Consider the following 21,864-nt stretch of genomic DNA (forward strand, 5'->3'; position numbering starts at 1 on the left):
GGTCCCCCTCCTCCGCACAGCTGGATTTATTTACGGGGCTAATAAAGCGCCCCACTCGCGCCCCTGCCGGTTCTTCCCGCCCGCAGCCGAGCCGGGAGGGATTCCCCGGCGAACGTTTGATCGCTACCGAGTGCGATCGCTTCTGAAAGAGCAGGGAGTGCTCCTTCGGGGCGTTCGTCTGTGAGCCCCGCGGGCGCCGGTTGCTGGCGGCGAAGGAGGGTCGGCGGCTGCTAAACGCCCGTTGCGGGGAGCGCCCTGAGCGGGGACTGCGCGTCCCGGCGGCGTCCCTCGAGTTCCCTTTCCCTCTGCAGCCGCCGCTGCCCGGGCGAACTTTCCCAGCCGCCTCCCCCCCTCGCCCCCCCCCCCTCGGCCGCACTTCACCGCCCGGAGGAGCGGCCGCCGGCCCCGCTCCCGCCTACCCCGCGCCTGGCCCAGCCCCGGGCGGGGCGGAGGGGCCGGGGTGCGGGGGCCGCTCCCGCGGAACGCCGGCACAAACGAGATCCGGAGCGGCCGGCGCGGCGGAGGAATACGGAGCCGGCGGCTCGGCGTGGGGAGGGGGGGGATCGGCCCGGCGCCGAGGGGCAGCGAGCGGCGGGACGGGCGGCCGGCGGCAGAAGAAGGCGAGCGGAGCGCGGTGCGGTGTGGAACGGCCCGGTGCGGGGCCGCCATGCGGGGCTGGTCCCCGCCCCGCGAGCACTGAGGTGGGCTCAGCCGGGCGAGTCGGGAGAAGTTTTGGGGGTCTGCCGGCCGAGAGGGGAGGGGAGGGTCGGGAGGAAGGCGAGGCGGCAGGTTGCTCCGAAGTTATGTCGAGGGGGGAAAAAAAAAAGGTGGTGATCATATTTTGGCCCTGGAGGCGAGGTGTCTGCCTTGGGATGTGTTTAATGGGCCATTGTGAACTTAATTCCCGGATAAGCCAAGGGGAGAGGCTGGCAGCGAAGAAGTGTCTCGGGGTGATTTTCTCCCTTTGTTCCCGCTGGAGCGCGGCGCCTCCCGGTGCTCCCCTCGCCGGATTCCTCGGCGAGATGAAGGCGAAGAGGCGGCTCTCGGAGACCCCGCCAGCTCGCCTCGCTCCTCCTGGCTTCTCTGGCAGCTCAGACAAAACCAAGCTTTGTTGGAAAGGTGTGCTTAGTCTCCTGGGGTCAGCAAGTGGCAGTGGAGCTTCACATAGCCAATGCTTATAAACTTTTTTTGGGGGGGGGGATGAATTAAGAAATTTAAAAAATATCAACGCTGACTTCTAACAGCAGTTTTTCCTGCGGTTTGAGCTACTTACAAGTTGTTCCCAGGCGGCCGCATGGGAAATACTGCTCCTGCTGTCTTGCTGTGAAAGAAAGGAGTAGTGTGTAATGGCTGTGTCTCCTGCTCGCTGCATACTGCCTTTTTACCTGTCTAAACATGTGGTTATATTATTCAGCTATTTAGTGTGTAAAATTCCCTGTTTTAACGCTGAATAAGACTTTATTTCAAAGTTTTTTGTTCTCTGTGAGATCCTGAAATCTCGCATTTAGGACACTGGAAGGTGAGCTTTAGTAGTTGCAGCAGTACGATAGGCTACTGCTTTTATAACTTAGCATGAGAAAGAACCTTATATGGCCAAGTTATCACTGGTTTCAGTGAAAGCAAGGAAGCAAAAGAAAAGCTCTAAAACAGCAAAGATTTATATCTGTTATTTATTTTAGTTTAAAGCTGAGTGCAAGCTCAGTAAAATTATTCTTGGTCATCGCAAAGTTGTCATCATGTTGAATTTCAACCAAACTTAATTCCCAAAGATCTGCTTTTCTGTGTACAATGGATGAGTTCAGTATTAGACACACGGCAGTCACTGGTGTATGTAAATAGAAAAATTGTTGGTGTGAATCTTTGTTTTGCTCAGGCTTGGGAGTCTTTGCGTACTGTTTGAATACAGCAGCTGCATTTCCTTTAACAGCAGAGATCTCGACTGCACAAATCAAAGTACCTCATGAGATTAAATCCTACCGTGGGGAATATAAACATAAACCTTGCTGGAGTTTAGTCACAAGTTGGAACTGTGAAGTTAATCTCTATGGCAATGTACATTTTTTGAATAAGTTACTAGCTTTACTAAAGTAACTTTACTATATGCTTTCATCATGTGTTAACTTTCTGTCTACCAACACACAGACGCCCCCCACTTTTGTCCCTATCCCTTCCCCCTATCCCCAAAATCAGTGAAAACCTCTTTCAGTATTTATTTCAAAAGAAAATCAAACATTTATTAAGTTTTTGCTTGGAGTCTTGGGGATGTTGAAACGGTTAAACCTGACTTTTTTTTTTCCTGACTGGTCTACATAAATGATTGCTTTTAAAAAACTGAAAGAGAAGGTGTAACTGTACAGTTAGTACAATCCACAAAGCCACACATGATCTCCCTTAGACTTCTACAATAGGAACCCTTTCATGACAGTTTAGTTACTGCAGTAATAACTTTCCACAGTGTGTTTGTGTCAAATGGCATCACTTGCACATGCTGATCAAAACTGACCTTTAAAGTAAATTGGCGATGTTTTGGTAGAGACATTTTAGCGTTAATAACGTAAAGTTGCTAATCAGGGAAGGTGGTGTGCATGTGCCAAAAAAACATAGAGAACAAAGCAAAGTGCCACCTCATTTGTTAGAAATTAGTAAAAGTTTTCAGAAGACAATCATTGTGCAAACAGCACTAAAGGATTTATTTTAGTCTCCAAAATGCTCCCTGGTGTTTCCCAAGTGCAGTGTTCACAGGCGGTGCTCAGAGTCTGGTTTGGCTAAGGCAAGCAATGTAGCGTAGTGTTGCAGGAAGTCCTTCTGGGCTTAACTGGCAGATCTTGTGTGTAGAAAGGGGATAACAATGGCACTGAGGCTCGTAGTAACAGCCTGTCCGGCCCAGTTAAGGGGCTTTTTCTGGCCGTGATTTTTATGTGATTGGTTGGGGAGTAACGCCCACAATGTAGGTTCGCTCTTGATAGATACCTTTTGTGGAAGGCAAAGCTTGTTTTGCCTGTTCAGCATTGGGGTTGCTACATACTGTGTTTGATGCTTAAAACTTGCAAGTTTCAAACTATACAGGTTGAAGTCTATGTACTGCAAGCATTCCACAAAGAGAAACATGTATATAACTTGTATCTTATCCAAATCATCAACATTTGGAAGTTTTCAGTAAAAGGTCACCCAGCCCACCTGATTCTCTGATTCTGTTGCCTTTACTGTGAGGTTAGTTCATATTTCTAAGTTGTGTTAGTATTTTTTTTTCCCCATATGTGAGTGACATTGAGTTAAATCATTTTGTTAATGCAATATCTAAATAGTAAAACTATCATTGGTATGAATATGCACATAAATAATAATTATCCTTCCAAATAGGAAATCAGAGTTTGTTTGAGATTACCTTTCCACAATAAATACGATGTACTTCTTGTAAACCTAGGGCTATGATGTTTTATTAAGCAAACAGTTGCCTTATGTCTTGAAAGTGGATGCAGAAAATCCTAACGCGGTGATACTCCGAAGATTTATTTAAAAAAAAAATAAATTAGTTCAAAGTGTAGCCCTTGGCTAAAATGTCTCTGAAATTCAGTCATTCTGGCTCACTGTAATGAGCCATTTGAGTTTGTATCTAACAAGTTATCACTTTATCTTAACGCTTTCATACTTTCTCTTAGTAGATAACTTTTTACATTGTTTAATACTTCAGATATTTATCAAGATTACATTATATGTTGATAATAGTCTTGGTTCAACAATTTTTAATTTCTGGTAGCTCTGCAAATTATGGCACAAGATGGGGAAAACGTCATGTAACAGAAATATCTAACTTGTTTTTATTTAGTGTGGTTAACCGTTCGGTTGAGGGATGCTCTTCAGTTGTAGGTTGTGACTCAGCAAATGTTAGAGATTGCTGCTACAGAATGGACTCTTACTGGTAGTTGCATAATCATGTTTAATAGCCTGTCTGTTGCCAGTTCTGAGCAGTTATTACAGAAAATAAGCAAAGAGTACTTAAGGTATTATGGCACAGAAAAATATTTATGTAATAGTAAAACCTACACATATGTTCAACTTAGAATTTTAATGAGGAGCTTGGATATCTTAATGCAGTCTAATGCATCATAGTCTAACGTGCCTGAGATATGAGGAGCAAATGATAAAAGGTGCAGACAGATAGTGTTTTACATAATAAACACACCAATACTGACAGCTTATTGCCAACCGCTAGTAAGTAAGGGCTGTGAGTTACAGGATGCTATAGCTTCAGAAGACAAATGGGGTTTTGGATTTTAGCATAAATAAAAACAAACAAAAAACATCCTAGTGCAGCTGAGGAAGGAAAAGAGGGAAACTATGCAGTATAAGACCTGATCAATAAGTAGCTTGTGGTAGTGAAGAGCTGCTAAAATTCCAACAAATGGAGTAAAAGAACTAATAGCAGCCCCGTAAATACAGAATCAGAGTTCATGCTCTTTGCTACTGAATTTTAATGGATTATAGGCCTAAAATGTGTCCAGTTTTGACAAGAGTGTGAAGTGACTGGTGGAAGTTTAAGGAATTGTGTTGAAGTGACTTGTGAGGAGCTACCTTGGCTCTGAGGAGAATACAAGACGTTCACAGAGAAATGTTCTGATAGGTAGGAAAGACTAGAGAGTAACTTCTGTTTCCCTGACTGTACTTCAGTTCTGTTTCCCTGAGTGTATGGTTTTGGAAGTACCACAGTTTTTGGAAGGCTCTCATGGAGCAAGTCAGGTGGTGAGCATTTTCTCTTTAACACCTGCATTTATTTGATAGAGCAGAGCTCCTTTCACCTGCCAGAGTTGAAGGTCTCAAGACTTCCACAGGGAGGGTTGTTTCTGTTGATTACTTCAAATGATGTAATCACTTTTGACATGTGTCTTAGTGTGGTATAATGACTTCTTAAATTGCTTGAAATTTTAGAGGTATTGATATAGGTTATTTATTGCAGTAATTTTTGTGATGAAAATATTCATTTATTTAGAAAATGAAGCCCTGGAGACCCAAGCGTCTGTTTATTCTAAGGATAAACCATAGCCTAGGAAAAACAGTAGAGAAGAGAGAGATGATATTGTTAACCCATTGAGATTGTGATTGTTGCAACCTCGCTCGTTTGCCTTCCCAACCTCTCATTCTTCCAGCTTTAAGACCTTTTAAGTAGTGGTTCTAGCTAGTGACTTACTTTCTATTGTTTGCTATGGTTATAGCCATAATCAAGGAAGTTAATTGCTAGATTTGGAAGACAGAGCACAGATTTTTGCTTTTTTTCTTCCCCGGATGGGTTTTTATTATTCCTCTCTAATATTTCCTTTAGCTTTGTGAATCGGAGTCCTAAGTCCTTTGCTTCTCAATATTGCTGATTTAATAATGGCTGTGACTGAATCATCTGCTTCTGAGGCTTTGGAGTGAACTGTTAACACAAAGGGGTTAATTTGCTCTAATATCTCCTAGTGGGCACAGATGATCCGTGGAATTTCAGCCAATATGGTATTTCAGGTATCTAATCAAGCAGGTGGGAATTAAGGGAGAGACAAACAGCAGTAAGAGAAAATGTGAGTGGTGGAAGACAACAACAGAATGAGATGCCCTTTGAGCTGAGGTGAGCAGAACCAGTGTGAGGATAAGCACAGAGGAGAGTCTGACAGGCAGAGGTAGAGATGGGGAAAATAGGGATAAAATGGGGGAGAAAAGGTCAGGAAGAATGAAAGGAGAGTACGGTTGGGAATTAGTATGCAAGTTGTATGACAAAAACCGACCAGGGAAGGAGAGAGTAAAGAAGAGGCAAGGGAAAAATATTGAAGATAAATAGGGGAAGGTAAAAGAAAAGAACGTGTGCTACTTAATCAAGTTAAAGTTAAATGGCTTTCTACCTGCTGCAAAGAAATCCACCCCCCCCCCCCCCCAATTTTTTTTGAAAGCTTGGGTTTGTTGAGGAAGAATTTTAAAGCTTTGATTTATCATCCTGTGAGACATCTGGGAGTAACAACTCTTGCTGTAAACCCAGATGAAGAGGGTGGTCTTGAAGGGTCTCATTCCTGAGGTTTCTGCCTTTCTTTATGCTGCAGTCTTGCCTGGATTTAGGCATTGGAAATTATATACTGACTTCTTCCTCAAAAGGTAGAGCTGATGAGGCATGTCTCCATGTCTGTCTTGCTGTTTCAGGCTCTTTCCCTGTCATTTCTGGAGTGTGTTTAAAAGAAACACATCTCAATAGATCTTCCAGTTATTTTTGTAGATTCATGTTCCCATAGCTCTTGATCCTCATTTTTCAGATCTGTTCAGAGAGGGGAATAAAGGAATATGCCTCATTCTTTATTGATGGTCGTACAGCTTAGTGATGAGCTTGACTTAAAAAAAAATAAAATAAAATAAAATGCTATCAACTGTCCTTATCAGTGTACTCAGACAGGAGAGAATAAAACAGGTATGGAATAATTCCCTGTTCATAATTTTTGTAATTCTTGGAACAGGTGTTTATACGATACGTTGAATACTCAAGAAAATTCACGGTAATCTTAAGCCATATCTTGCAGTTTACTTCTGCATCATTGGATATTAGTCATTTTACAATCTAAGTGAAATGAGCAAGAATAATTTTCTATCAGAAAACTAGAACTAGAGGACTGTAGAGGAAGTTCAGTACTCCAAATTCATGCAGATCGAGTTTGCTCACTTGTAGTAGACAGCACTGGCATATTTCTCCTAACAGTGTTGCTTCATGAAGTGTTTCAGATGAAGTTAACTGAGTGCATTCTCCTTGTGTCACGATAGTAGTTCTTAGAATTTGGTTTTAAGGATTGAGAATTCCGGGGGGGTTTTAATTTACATGCTTTTTTGTTACTGGAAATCACATTGAAACTTTCAGCAAAAATGGTTATAACGTAGATGTATAACTAATAGTTTTCTTGCAAGTGTGTGTTCTAAACTAAGCATCGAGGTCATCTAAGTAGTATTTGAACAGTCATAAGTCTTAACGCTTCTTTCTCTTGTTTCAGATTTTTTTTGTAATTGCTGCCATGGGAAGATACTTGACTATGCTGTTGCTGCTGATGCTGCTGGTGCAGCATTTTGGAAACTGTGAAGGAAATCAAATCCCACATCATGCTCCACCAATGCAATTTACACAAGTACAGTATAATGCCACTGTGTATGAGAATTCTGCAGCCAAGACTTATGTTGGGCATCCAGTGAAAATGGGCATTTACATCACAAATCCATTATGGGACATAAGATACAAAATTATTTCTGGAGACAGTGAGAACTTGTTTAAAGCTGAAGAATATGTTCTTGGAAACTTCTGCTTTTTGAGAATACGGACCAAGGGAGGAAACACAGCTATCCTTAACAGAGAGGTAAAAGACCATTATATGCTGACTGTTAAAGCAGTTGAAAAAAATACAAATGCTGAAACACGCACGAAGGTCAGGGTACAGGTACTGGATACAAATGACTTGCGGCCTTTGTTTTCTCCAACATCTTACAGTGTTTCTTTGCCTGAAAACACAGCAATAAGGACAAGCATCGCAAGAGTCAGTGCAACAGATGCAGATATAGGAACCAATGGAGAGTTCTACTATAGCTTTAAAGAAAGAACAGATGTGTTTGCTATTCATCCAACTAGCGGTGTGATAGTGCTAACTGGTAGACTCGACTACTCGGACACTAAGCGTTATGAAATGGAAATTCTTGCAGTGGATCGTGGACTGAAGCTGTATGGTAGCAGTGGCATCAGCAGTATGGCAAAACTAACTGTGCACGTAGAGCAAGCAAATGAATATGCGCCTGTTATTACAGCTGTTACACTGACTCCCTCAGAATCAGACAAGGATCCAACTTATGCAGTTGTAACTGTAGAGGACAATGATCAAGGTCCAAATGGAGAAATAGCATCATTAAATATTGTTGCAGGTGATCCACTTCAGCAGTTCAGAACAGTGAGGTCTGTTCCAGGAGGTAAAGAATACAGAATCAAAGCCATTGGTCCCATTGACTGGGAGAGCCACCCCTTTGGATACAACCTTACCCTTCAAGCTAAAGATAAAGGAAATCCTCCGCAGTTTTCATCTGTAAAAGTTGTTCATGTGACATCACCACTGTTTAAGTCTGGTCCTGTCAGATTTGAAAAAGAGATATATAGAGCTGAAATAAGTGAATTTGCTCCTCCAAACACACCTGTGATAATGGTAAAAGCTCTGCCTAGTTACCCCCATTTAAAATATATATTTAAAAACACACCTGGCAAAGTAAAATTCAATTTAAACACTCACACTGGTCTCATTACCACTTCAGAACCCATAAAAGCACAATACTCATCCCATTTTGAACTTGAAGTTGTGACAAGTGACAGAAGAGCTTCTGCGAAAGTATTAATTAAGGTACTAGGCATGAACAGCAATCCTCCTGAATTTACTCAGACATCCTATAAAGCTTCTTTTGATGAGAATGTGCCAATAGGTACTAGTGTCATGAGAGTAAGCGCAAAAGATCCTGATGAAGGGGAAAATGGTTACGTGACGTACAGCATCGCGAACCTAAATCCTTTGCCATTTGTGATTGACCATTTCAGTGGGGTTATTAGTACCTCAGAAGGCTTAGATTATGAATTGATGCCAAGGCTTTACAATTTAAGGATTCGAGCTTCTGATTGGGGTATACCGTATCGTCGAGAAGTTGAAGTTCCTGTTACTATTATTTTAAATAACCTGAATGACAATATACCTCTGTTTGAGAAAATAAATTGTGAGGGAACAATCCCCAGGGATCTTGGTGTTGGAGAACAAATAACAACCGTATCTGCCATTGATGCTGATGAGCTTCAGTTGGTGAGATACCAAATTGAATCTGGAAATGAACTGGATTTATTTAGCCTAAATCCAAATTCTGGAGTACTTTCCCTCAAGCAGTCACTAACAGATGGCCTAGGTGCTAAAATTTCTTTTCACAGTTTGAAAATTACAGCTACAGATGGAGAAAACTTTGCAAAACCATTGTATATCAACATAACTGTAGCTACTAGTCGCAAACCGGCCAACTTGCAGTGTGAAGAAACTGGTGTTGCCAAAATGCTCGCAGAGAAGCTCTTGCAAGCAAATAAATTGCACAGCCGTGGAGAAGTTGAGGATGTTTTCTTTGACACTCACTCAGTGAATCTGCATGCACCTCAATTTAGAAGTACACTCCCCAGTAGCATTGAGGTAAGAGAAGACCAACCTGTGGGCTCCAGCATAATACTTATGAATGCTACTGATCTTGATACTGGCTTCAATGGAAAGTTAGTGTATGTTATCTCTGGAGGTAACGAAGATAGTAGTTTCGTTGTTGACATGGAAAGTGGAATGCTGAAAATCTTGTCTCCCCTTGACCGGGAAGTAAAAGATAAATATACACTGAACATTACTGTCTACGATCTTGGAATACCACAGAAGTCTGCCTGGCACCTTCTAGATGTAAGAATTTTGGATGCTAATGACAACCCACCAGAGTTCCTACAAGACAGCTATTTTGTAGAAGTGAGTGAAAACAAAGAACTGAACAGTGAAATTATTCAAATTGAAGCTACTGATAAAGATTTGGGGGCTAATAGAGAAGTAAAATACTCTCTTCTTACAGATACAGACAAGTTTACTATTAATGCTGTGACAGGAGTTGTGAAAGTTGTGGGGGTTCTGGATCGTGAAGAACAGCATGTCTATTTCTTGAAAATAGAGGCTAGGGACCAACCTACTGAAGAACCTCAATTATTTTCAACAGTTATTTTGAAAGTGTCTATAGAAGATGTTAACGATAATCCTCCTAAATTTATTCCTTCAAATTATCATGTGAAAATTCGAGAAGATCTTCCTGAGGGAACGATTATTACGTGGCTAGAAGCCTATGATCCTGATTTAGGCCAGTCAGGTCAAGTACGATACAGTCTTTTGGACAGTGGAGATGGCACCTTTGATGTTGATAAACTAAGCGGAGCAATACGTATTGTACAAAGACTGGATTATGAAAAGAAACAACTTTATAACCTGACTGTGCGGGCCAAGGACAAAGGAAAACCCATTTCATTGTCCTCTACGTGTTATGTTGAAGTGGAGGTAGTTGATGTGAATGAAAACTTGCACCCGCCACGGTTCTCTATATTTGCAGATAAAGGCTTTATAAAAGAAGATGCTCCTGTTGGCTCCTCAGTAATGACAGTATCTGCTTATGACGAAGACACAGGACGAGATGGGGAGATTCGATATTCTATCAGAGATGGGTCTGGTATAGGAGTCTTTCGCATAGATGAAGAAAAAGGTAAGGCATCTTTCTGTTATCTTTATGTTCTAAGTAAAATGATATGCCGGCAGAGAGATAAGAAAAGCTGCATTGTCACTGTTGAGAGAGGTGTCTTTGTTAGGACCAAAAAATAAGAAGTCACCAATAACGAGTACAGTTCTATCTGCCACTAGTGAAATTGTAAGTATATATTTGATAAGTACTTTTCCCCTGTCCTCATTTTCATCCAGCATACTTAAATCCATTCTTAGATCTTAAAATATCTACCATGTGGCAAAAAGAAGAATGCTGTTGATATAAAATGAAAGTCTGCTTCATGTAAACAGTTGTCTGGTGGACTGTGGGGGGTGTGAAATTGAGGGGTTAGATTGATTTCTGTCCAAGGACTGAATTCGGACATTTTTATGCTTTGCATTCCCAAACTACAGCTCTGGTGCTTCATTTACTAGATGTATTTATCATTGTGATACTGCCATACTTGCTGTTTTTGTAGCTACCTTTTATGGTTATAGGTGCTCATGTTTATGTTAGTAATCAGTACTTTCTTCATGGAAAGGCTCGTGTCAAGAAAGCATTGATGCAGCCTTTAAAAAGCTTGTATAAATCAAACAGTGAACTGTTGACTTACCTCATTAGTGATGCATAAATTGAGGAGCAACTTCGAGTTATTCCAATGTCATGTATTCAGAAAAAAAAGCAGAACGATGGTTTCTGAAGAAATCTAGTGCTGACTTCTAGTAGCGCATCTCTGTAACTACCTGTTCTTTTACATATCTCATAAAGATAGAGAGCATTGATATTGTGCTACTATTTGGTGGGGGTATGAAGAGGGGTTGCTTTTTTTTAATCTTAGGGAACAAATTCCATCTTAAACACTAGAGTGGGGAAGAATTTGTTTGCATTTGGTGGATATGTTTGTCTTCAAACTGATCTAAACCGAGAAGCTGGTGAAAGAATGTAGAGCATTTTTTTTTTTTTTTACTAAGAAATCACCAGAATAGTTACAGAAGGCACTCTTTGTGCTTAACTATCTGAATATTTGTCATTCTTTTCAAAATGAACTGGCCTTGATATAAGGAGCAGCCTGATAATTATCCAAGAAAGCATATTAAAGAATTTGTGGAAAGATGAGATGCGGGAAGCTGACTTTTTCAGCTTGGTAAAGGGCTCTTCTGACTTCACCTTTTAAGCTTCCCGCTGTCTGAGATAATCATATTGTACTTCCAGTTCAAAATTTGATAAACTGGATTTTGGAAGTCTACTATTTTCAGTGGTTAAAAAATTGTTTTATCCCCTGCTTCTAGGAATTGAGGACAACAGTCACATTTGCAGAAAAAAAAAAAGACTGATGGTGTTAGAAGCATCAATTAGTTCTAGGCATGGAATTGTTGCTGGTTTTCAAGCTATTGTTTCCATGTTAGTAGTTTTTCTTTTTATTCTATGCTTCAAAAGGTATGAAATTGTATTAGTGTTTGGTATTTTTATCCTTAATTCTGAAATTTTCTGGCATTTTTCAAAAGAGAACTTAATATAACTTTGCCACTTATTTTTGAGCATTTTTTTTAAAGACTTACCATTGACTTAGGCCAGATGGTTTTCATAGGTTGTCTGACTGTCTGCAGTTCTGTCCAAACTCTTGGAAGTGAATATCTGAATTGGGGCCCTAGTGTGCCCATACTGCTAAACTCAGGAGTTGCTTTGATTACTTTGTTGTCTAATTGCTTCAATCTGTGATGCTTTTCAAGAAGACACAGAAAAAGTGCATTAGGAATGAATTGGTAGGTGGTCATATTATAGCTTTCAAATAAATATTTCTTAGCTCATAAAGATGACAACAGTAGGGAAAGGTAGAGAGCAAGTTGATAGCCTATAAAATTGCAATACTTTCTGTAGCACCTTCCCCATCACACTTTCTATGTACTACTATGTAAGAAATGGTTGCACACAGTTAACATGCAGCCAACCTAAAAGGAAGTATTTTTCACATGCGGTGTAATAAAGTCAAGGAGCTCATTTCCCCAGGAAGTTATAGAGACCAAAAGTATGACTAAAGTAAATAAAAGATACTAATGAGTTTATTTTGAGGTTCAGCCTTATGCTATCTCTGGCTTATAAGTCGTTAATTGGAAGCCAAGTGGGTGAGGAAGGAGACCATAATTTGCTACTTGACCTGTTCTTTTATCCTTGTAGTAAGTATCAGTGGGTTGTTACTTCTAGGGAGGGCACTGAGCCAAAGGTCGTGTTACAGAAGTTCTTAGGTGGTCATAAGGATGTCTGAAAAGTAGAGTGTTTCCTGTTTTCACTGCCACTTGAGAGATGAGGAAGATGGAAAATCCTTTGTTTTTGCTGTACACATCATCTTAGGGTGCTTTATGAGTCACTCGTACAGAGTGCCTGCTGAGATAATTAAAGTGAAACTGTTGGTTATCACTGTAGTCGATGAGGGGTTTAGCAAACTCCATCTCCAGAGACCACTTAAAGTGGGAGGTCATACAGGGAGAGCGTGTCAGGGAGGGTTGCTGACATTCACTCATGATGCTAGAAATGAAAGCAAGTGTAGGATTTGATAGATTGAGTCAGACAATTCAGTTTTACAACAAATGAGTGAATCTAACAAATGACGGAAGAAACGCCTGGAGGAGGACCTAAAGCAGAAGTTATATGGTACTAAGGCAACACTGAGACCTTTTTCTTTCTCCTCCCAGATACCATACCAGCAGGCAGTAAAGCAAAATGTCTTATTTGTTTTTTTTGTTGTTGTAGTTACATACAAGGATGCACATTTTCATTAAGTATTTGCACTTCTCAAAGGTGAAATAAAAGATGGAAGCTCTAGTATGTGAAAAAAGGTGTTGGAAAGAACTGCTAGTATTTCTTCCAGTTGTATAGGTTAGGTGAACAAGGCCATTCAGTGTCACCCACTGGGGTGTATGTGACGCTATTATAGGATCAGCAGCATCTGGTGAACTAGTTTCCACGTAGATTTTCAGTTGTTAAATGAGAGGAACCATTACTAGTTTTGCTCAGTATCTGCTTGTCCTTCTCCAAGGAATTTGTGCCAAGCAGGCTGTTCTCTTCCTAAAGATACCAGGGCTTCTGGCTTATTACTGAGAGCTAGTTTTTATCTTGTTTCAGTTTTCTTCTTTTGGTTTTGGTTTTCTTTCTAGCGCTCAAAATCTAGACAGCTGAGGGAATCAGCAGACTTTGGGAGTATAGATGTCCTAGGACATTGCAGTGTTTGTGGAAAACAGGAGCCCATCTTGAAAGCTGTTCAAAAACAAAGGAAGTTTCAAACTGAATTCCTTTGCGTCCAGTTGTGTACTGTTGTACTGTTGCATCCAGTTGTGTACAGTTGCGTCCTGATGTGTATTGGAGTGGCTGGACTCTGAGCACTTCTGCTCCCAGTAAAGTTTCCCTACTGATGATTTATTTGAACTATTTTAATAAACCATGGATAATTTTACAAACATCTTTATCAGAAAAGTCCCATGTAGGTCAACTGGCAAGGCTACCACCAGCAGGTGTTTTCTCAGTTTCTGCAGTTGTGGATATTTCCCAGAGCATAGCCTAGTTCCAGAATGGTGTCAAGGGGGATGTGGCAGTCTGAAGTTTGTGCCTGATAACCTTTGTACTGGTCTTGAATCCCATACTTTAGTTACCTGTTACCAGGAATCTTACGGTTCCTTCAGTAACCTGTGTTTAAGTTGCTGTGTGTGAGGCTTACAGAACAATAATTCAATTCTAATAATAACAAAAATTTCAGATGATTAAACTAATTTGCTGACTGGAAAAGACACAAGTAATACTGTGCTTAATTAGAACAAGGGTCTGTTTAACCTGATACACCATCTCTAGCAGTTTAAGAAAGAACTAGAACAGAGCAGACACGTGGTTTCTAATGGTTTCCCAAACCGGTTATTTTCTGTTATGGAGTTCTTGAATTAGGTGGGGCTTGCAAATATTCAGTGGCCGTTAGTGGATTCTTTCTTGTGTAGTGCTCCCTTGGAGTCATGTAATTTTTGGGTGTAACCTTACTACCTTAATAAGGAAAGATTATTTCTTTTGGTAAAGAATGTTAAGGGAGCAAGTAAAAAAATATTAAGGGGGGGAATGTGGAGGAAAACTCATTTTACTGCGCTATCTCTGTGCACAAAATACCATCAATAAAGCTTAATGGCTATGAGACACTTTTTAATATTACCAGAACTATTTCCAGCAGGGAAGACAGTAATTCATTAAGGAGAATGAATAGGATTTTAACTACATAGAGAAAAGTACTGAATTGTGTTCTTAAAAGGTACAGAGTGTTGCTAACACATAATAAGCATGTTAACGTTTCTTTGTAGTGCTCTCAAAATTGCATTAATTAAAAGGCAGGGTATGGTTTACATTTGCACCTAAGGGACAACTTCAAATTCTGTATCTTCAGCACTCATTGGCTTTTGAGCTTTTTTTAATCATCCTACCGCTCGCTGGTTTTGAGTTTTAACAATGAAGACAGGCATTAGCAAATATTAGATACGGTGATCATCAGCGGAGCAGAACGCCTAAGTACCTTTTGGATATCTACTAAACCAGCGGTGTTTTCTGGAACAGAAGCCAAATGGGCTGTGTCTGACCTAACAGCTGTGGTACCTTCCAAACAGGGTGGCTGCACCCAGACTGTTGGGCATGGTTGCTGCTGCTCGTCAGTTCCTAGCTCGGTCCTGGCACTGTCTGGGAGAGCGGTGCCTGGCACAGGCCAAAAGCAGTTTAGCAATACAGAGAAGCAAGTTCCAATGCCTGGGAACATTTTCTAGGTTTGTTTTACTAATACAGTCGTAAACCATGTGAAGGTGGAAGAGGTGTTTTTAATAAAAACTGAGAATGCTATGATTTTGGTTTTAAGTTAATTGTAGTTCGGCAACCTCATACTTGGAGTTCAGCAGCCTTACAAATATGGGACTTTCTTCTCACTTTCAGTGAATGCCTCATGTTGAAGTTTTCCCTTCTGTTTACCTCTGTTTGTTACCTTGTTTGTATAAGTCATAAACACCAGTATATGTAACAACTTAATTTCATTCAAGTTAAATTTAAAACAAACACAAACCCCAGGGGTTCCTAACAATTTCCAAATTTCTACTATGCATGTTCCAGCCGTGCTGCTGTCAAAGCTATGTGGTGACTATATGCTCTGTTTATTCGGAATTGTTGCATTCTGTAATTCTGTGATCTATCAGATCATTAATAGTTTTCAGTGACCTATGACCTGAGAAAGTGTTGAACAAATCATGTTTAAGTGTTTCTTATAAAACAAGAGATTAAAAACTGCAATTGATGAGGTTGATGTTGATAGCCAGGAAAGAATATTCCTGGTGAGTTTGATATGGCAGGCTATGAGGATGTGCTTTAAAATTTCCTGATTGCTTACATTTGTCAGTGACATTTCCAGCTTAGCTTCTGTCCACGGATACAGTCTCATCAGCACATAGGTTTTGACATTAAAACTTCTTATGTGAATATTTTGACTAGGTAAAAATGAGAAGTAAATGGGGAAAAAGACCTTCTCGGAGGGGATTCTCAGTGTTTTCGACTTGCAAAGTTCAATGCTTCTTTCCACTCTTTTTGAAGAGAGCTGGATTAGGAGGTGCTCTATTTCTGAAGAATACTAAATGGTTGCAGCTTTTTGCACAGGAAATTCTTGTCCTAGCTAGTTCAGGTACTGAAGTCGATAAAGCTCAGAGCACAGACTAATCTCCCAAGTATCTAATTAGCTTCGCAGAAGTTTTTTCAGCCTTCCACTGAATTCTGTACTGCCACATTACTTTGCTAGTGGTACTTATGGTAAATGATCTGCCCATGTAGCTATTGCAGCTAACTTCCTTCAGTGACTGAGGTCTAAATGTACCAGACTCAGAATTTCTAAGGTTATTGTGAAGCATTTTGTTCAAAACAAAGTCTTGTGGAACAATGACTTGGTTCTATAAACTCTAATTTAAAACTAAGTTCTTAGGACTATGGATGTTGATTTGGAAGGTTAATCTTTTCAGTAAGGGGCTGTGTCAGCACTTCAGTTAACATCTGAGAGCTGAAACCTGACTGTAGTATGTACACTGGAGATTTGAGTGAAATTCAAATTTCACTCAGATGAGAGGATGAGGAGTTTCTTTTAATCACAGGATTTATGGAGGTTGTTCCTTGGATTCTGGGATTGATCGGTCAGCTGCCACACCGGCATCTGGAACAGAATTTCAGGTCAAAACCTGGAACTCAAGTGCAACTTATTAAACTCATTCTTTGGAAAATTATACAAGATCTGACATCTTTTATTTGTTTGAAGAGGGTATGATTAAAGCTCTTAAAGGAATTCAAAAGACATTTTCTGAGTTTGTGATAGATGTCTTTTATGCCTTCTCTTTTTTTTTTTGTAGAAGTGTCAGAGTTATTAAAAACAAACATAGGCAACTGTCTATGCTCTGGAAACAGGAAGCAGTTTAGGTCAGATCAGAAAGATTCTCTTTGTAAACTCTACTTTTATGGAAAGCTTAACAAAATAATATATATATATATATAGAGAGAGAGAGAGAGAGAGAATATTTTTAAAAGGTGAAGAGGGGCAAGCAAAGACAAATTTTGTAGCTGCCTGCTCTTGAAAGACGTTTTCATGCTGATGTATTCAGTGTTTTTTCCAGTGGCATGTTTATTTTATGCTGTAGCTGAGCATTCCCTAGCTTTGAGATTGAATTGGGAAAGAACAGCAGCATAAGATCAAGTTGAATTATTATAACTGAGAGACAAGGTTTGCCCATTTCAACTCCTCCATTGGTAGTCTTATGAGTCCTTACCAGACTTCTCCAGTGCCCAGCAGAAGAAAAGGGTGGTTGTGGCAATAAATATTGAAGGCAGTTAGCAAATTATGGCCACCCAAAGTCAATATTTTGTCTTTTAAAGCATTTATCCCATATTTTGATGACTTATTTTCCATACCAGAATCTTCAATGATAGTCAGACATGCAATAAGTAGAGCAGAGCTGAAAGCCTAGTTTAGTCTGCGTGACAAGAGAGACAATTGTGTCTGTTGTGTGCAGGACATTTAATTTGTGGAGGCATAATGTGGAGGTGGTTGATTACAGCTATCTTAGTGTAGGCTATTTTTAGAATGGGATATATGGGTAATGATATGTGTTGGGTTTGAGTGTGCTCAGCATCATCTCTGTATAATCTTCACTCTTATTTTCAAGGAAGATCTGCATGCCTTCACTCTTCTTACAGAATTTTTCTTCAGTGGCATTGAGCCAAACTGGGGCCATTCTGCAAGGCAAAAGCAGTTACGTTTAAAAAGAAAAAAAAAACACCCCACACATTTGTATACTTTGTGCCTAGATTGAGTAATAATTTGAGTTCAAAAACATTTGTTTAAAATTTCATGCAACTAAAATATATTTTCCACCAATTTGTTATGGTTTTAAAAACGAAGTGTTTGGCACAGATTTAATTTTACTAGACAGAACAAATAGCTGTAACAGAAGCTTACTAAGAATAACTTTTATCTTTAAATCCCTTTTAGTATTACGAGAAATTTCAAAACTTATTTTGAAGATGTATAAAACCACTTCAGCACAATTTGTGTCTGTTCAAAGAAGTAAAGGTTAGAGCCAGAGACCTGCTGTCAGCTAGACTGAGGACAAGTCCTAAATTCACTGCTATCCAAAAAGCAATCCAGAAAGCTTTTCTTTAGGAGATAACTAACTTTGGGTGAGTGTTGTGTTGCATTATTGCTGGTACCTATAGCCTGGCCAGGAGCTCACGTTTAGTTGTGCATGTAAATACTCAAGTTCGAAAGGGATTACCTGGTTAATTTTATAGTCTGGTCGCAACTCCAGCCTCCAGTTATTTAAAGCCTAATTATGTTCATTCGGGCTAAGATCTGGCAGTGAAGGTGCAGCTGGGTTGATTTTGGGATGATTCTGTTATGTTTGGGTTACTGTTCAGATGGGTAAACGGTGGTAGAGCATGGCATTTGGAGCTAATACTGAGTTTGTTTGGCAGTGATTAAGGAGCCCTGGATTATGCCCAGGTTTGCACTAGGGTCACCGAGGTCCTATCTGTCCTGGAGCTAGCTGATTACCTTGCCTTCCTAGGCTTGAAGGAAGTTGTGTGATTTGCATTTGTGATGGTGGTAAATCACGGAGTGCTATTAGGTTGTTAATGTGGCTTTGACAAGGTGGCTTTGGAAGAAGCTAAATTAGTTTTAGACAAACATATTCATCTTGTGTTTTGCTGTTGGCAGGGGGATCTTCCAAAGTAGTTTGAGAGTTGTTTTAGGTATCCTGCTGAGCAAAACATCACCTCAGCTGCCAAATAGAGAATCTATACAAAAGCTTGGGTTCCCATCCTCTTCTGCTTCTGCTGAAAGTGAGGGATTGTTTTGTTGTGCAAGGTGTTGATTGGGCTACAACTCAGCCTGATGAAAACAGAGCTGCCTAGGGGCTGCCTCTCTGTAGGAGATGAGTTGAGGCTGAGCCACATGTGGTCGCGAAGATTACCTTATAAGCAGCAATCAATTCAGGCAGCAGAGTACATATTAAGGGTCTATTAACTTGTTTAGGCCTCTCTTTGACTTGAAAAGCACTTGTGAGCAGAGGAATAATAAAAGCGAAGGGTTGCCAAAAGCTATGGAAGGTGCATCTTGCCATATCGCTGTTGGTACATCTGTTGAGTTGGGGATTTATTTCCTACTAAGCATCTGCTTAGCTTTTGAAGTACATATTAAGGTCAAAAGAGAGGAGCTTGAAAATGATTACGTAATGTTTATTCTTTTCTTTGAAGATTTTAAACTTCAATCATACAGCATTTGGACATATTTAACAAAGGACAAACCTACATGAGTACTTGGCAAACTTCCACAGTTCATAACATGCGGTATTGCAGCTTTAGATCTTGGACCTAAAAATACTTTTGGCCTTGCTGAAACTATAGTTTGCAGGTCCATTTTACAATCTCTATGTAATTCATGTTTCATCTGTGATTTAATTGCTCTAGTCATCTGAAAGTGACCAAGAATAAAGTTCCAACTCAGCAGTCTCTGTGTGGCCCAACAAAAATAAAAAATCTCTAGCATTCCAGTGTCATCAAAGAGGAATTTGGGGAAAACCAAAAGTGGCCAAAGAATCTAGCCACAGGACTGTAACAGATAATTTCCTTACTCAGAAAGGAGGTTTCCCTGCTTTGTTTTATCCACGCTTCTACTAGCTGCTTCTGTTTAATTTTAATTTTTGTGAACAAGGATAAATGATACATTTGCAGGTTTTGTGAAGAGTTGGCTAATTTTGATAGACATTAGGGCTAAAGAGCAAACTGCTGAGCTAGTGGGTATAAATTGTCTTGAGCTACCAGTAGAGACAATCATTTGAGTTCTTTCTGCTTAGAGCTGTGTCTGTGCAGACTTGTAGTTGTGGCATCACTGACGCCAGAAAAGAATCTCGCCTGCCTGACAGGCGACGTTACACACAGAACATTTTGTAGTTGCATTGTTTTAAGGCCCAGTGTACTTTTTAGAGTAATCTTCACTGGCACGGATTGGCTCCAAAGTCTGCATGTTTCCTAAATCAAGCTTTAGGTTATTTATACAAAAGGCTATTTTTATTTTGCTGATGTAAAAAGCCTGAATCCACCTCTACGTGGTAAACTAAGAACAAGCAACAACAACAAAAATATTCCTGGAATTAAATATTTGTACAGAAATTCTTATACAAAATTAATATTTTGTACAGGATTTAAGGATTAGGAGACTATGATATTAAAAATTCTCAGAAGGCTATTCTGTTACCTATACGTTTTACACTGACTGTCGTGTTAATGTGTATGAGCACTACAGAACTGCTACAGTTGTATGGGTAAAGAAATGAAGAATTTGGTAACCTAATGTGCTAAAAATGAACAGAATTCTCATGTGTCGCCTGTAGTCCCAGCTGTATTTATGCACAGAGGGAGTTCTTGGTAGTTCAGCTTGAAAGAGCTGCCCTATAAAGAAGCTATGATGGAATGGAGTTATGTATGGGGATCATATATTTTTATACCTTGTCCCCTCCATTTCTCTAAAGTTGTGAGAGTGAGGTGCATAGCTTTTTCAGTGAGAATATATCTCCATTCTACAGATTTATACCCCTGCCCCTCCCCCCCCTCTCGCGCCCCCCCCCCCCCCCCCCCCAATCCTTTGCCTGTAGATTTGCCATGACAGGGTATATCCTGTCTCTATGAAAATTAGAGATTGCTGTCTAATGATAAGGGTTTAATCTGCAACGAATCAGACGTGGAAACTTCTGTCTATGGAATTTTCTGTTTGATGTGAGAGGAATGCCCTTGCTGTGCCCTTCCTGTAATGAAAGCAAGGTAGAGTGAATCAAAGTGATTCTAGATAAGGTTGGAATGTGTTCATTGGTTATGCCTCTATTATATTTGGTGCTATAATTTTGGTTATACGTATTTTTACTTCCCAAGAACATCATAGTTCATCTTTTTAGATATACCTTTTTTCTGTTTTAGTTAAAGTGCTGTTTTTATTGATTAAATTCCTGTGCTAATTACTCAGCTTTGAACCTGGAAAGTGTCAAAAAGACAGATATTCTTGTCAAATATTGAGCATGCTGTGATAATACAACAGATTTGTTTTTACTTTAAATAATTTTACACTATTCACTACATGTTCTGTCTTAAAGATTTCTCGTTGTGTAACATTGTGAAGAACAGCTAACAGTTTCTCTCCCTGTGCTTTTTTTTTTATGCAAGCTGTTAATGATTAACAAATGTCCAGCTGCCTGTGCAAGGAATGTTAATTACTTCGGGCGGGGGGAAAAAAAGATGACTATGCCTTTGCGTAAGGATGTTTGGTATCATAGTTCACTTTAAAGGTACTTTGAATATTACAGAACCAATTCCAGCAAATTAATCAGAAATTGAGGAAAATTACGTATGTCTCTCTCTTCAATGGCTGTTTGGATATGTACTTCCACACCTGTGCTACTAGCTAGGACAGGAATATTTCTGGGTTGCCTGGCTTTGTGCAGAACATTTTAAAGTAAAAAGTGTGTAAGAAGAAGTGACAACTTGCTAAGAAGTCCTCAGGATTGTTTTGTGTATGCATTTAGGGAAAACATGGCTCTGGGAGGAGAGGAGGGGAAATTATAAAGACCTAACCAGTTCTTAGTCCCTGCTACTTCATACCACTTCTGACTAGTTTTCCAAAGTGGGACTTGTGTGTCAAGTAAGGACGGAAGCCCAGAGATCAAGAACTGTGCTTGCAAATGCTAAAAAATATCTTGGAACCTGCACTTTTCAATTTAGTTTCTTGCTTACATTTAAAAATATTCATGTTGAATGGTGACATTTTGGACTGACTTAAATCTTCCAAAGGATGGTAGCAAAAAGAAGTAATTAAAAGATCTGACATGGAAGAATGCCTTTGTTAAAATTAGTGTTAAAAATAAATACAGGTCCTACAGTATTAGGGAAAAAAGATGAGTTGTCAAGTTGACAAGTCAATTTTGAGGTGCACTGTTTCTTAATAAATTAAGAGAATGATGATTACAGTGAGAACAAGATTACTGCAGATTATGT

The 21,864-nt window shown here is 39.9% G+C and overlaps 1 protein-coding gene across 10 annotated transcripts in view; it reads left to right on the forward strand.

Annotated features, from left to right (window-relative positions):
- The window catches only part of FAT1 (FAT atypical cadherin 1), a 108,387-nt gene that overhangs the window by 716 nt on the left and 85,807 nt on the right, over positions 1–21,864 (forward strand). For 9 of the 10 annotated variants that reach the window (XR_005819956.1, XM_040557096.1, XM_040557098.1 and 6 more), the window contains exon 2: positions 6,999–10,287. Coding sequence is in view for 9 of the 10 variants with exons in the window: in XM_040557096.1 (XP_040413030.1) it covers positions 7,020–10,287 (3,268 nt within the window). In the remaining variant the exon portion in view is untranslated. Of the gene's footprint in view, positions 1–500; positions 702–6,998; positions 10,288–21,864 lie in introns of those variants that run through there. The other variant, XM_040557097.1, reaches the window with a different exon arrangement.

This window comes from Cygnus olor, chromosome 4 (genome assembly GCF_009769625.2).
Source record: "Cygnus olor isolate bCygOlo1 chromosome 4, bCygOlo1.pri.v2, whole genome shotgun sequence".
NCBI lineage: Eukaryota > Metazoa > Chordata > Aves > Anseriformes > Anatidae > Cygnus > Cygnus olor.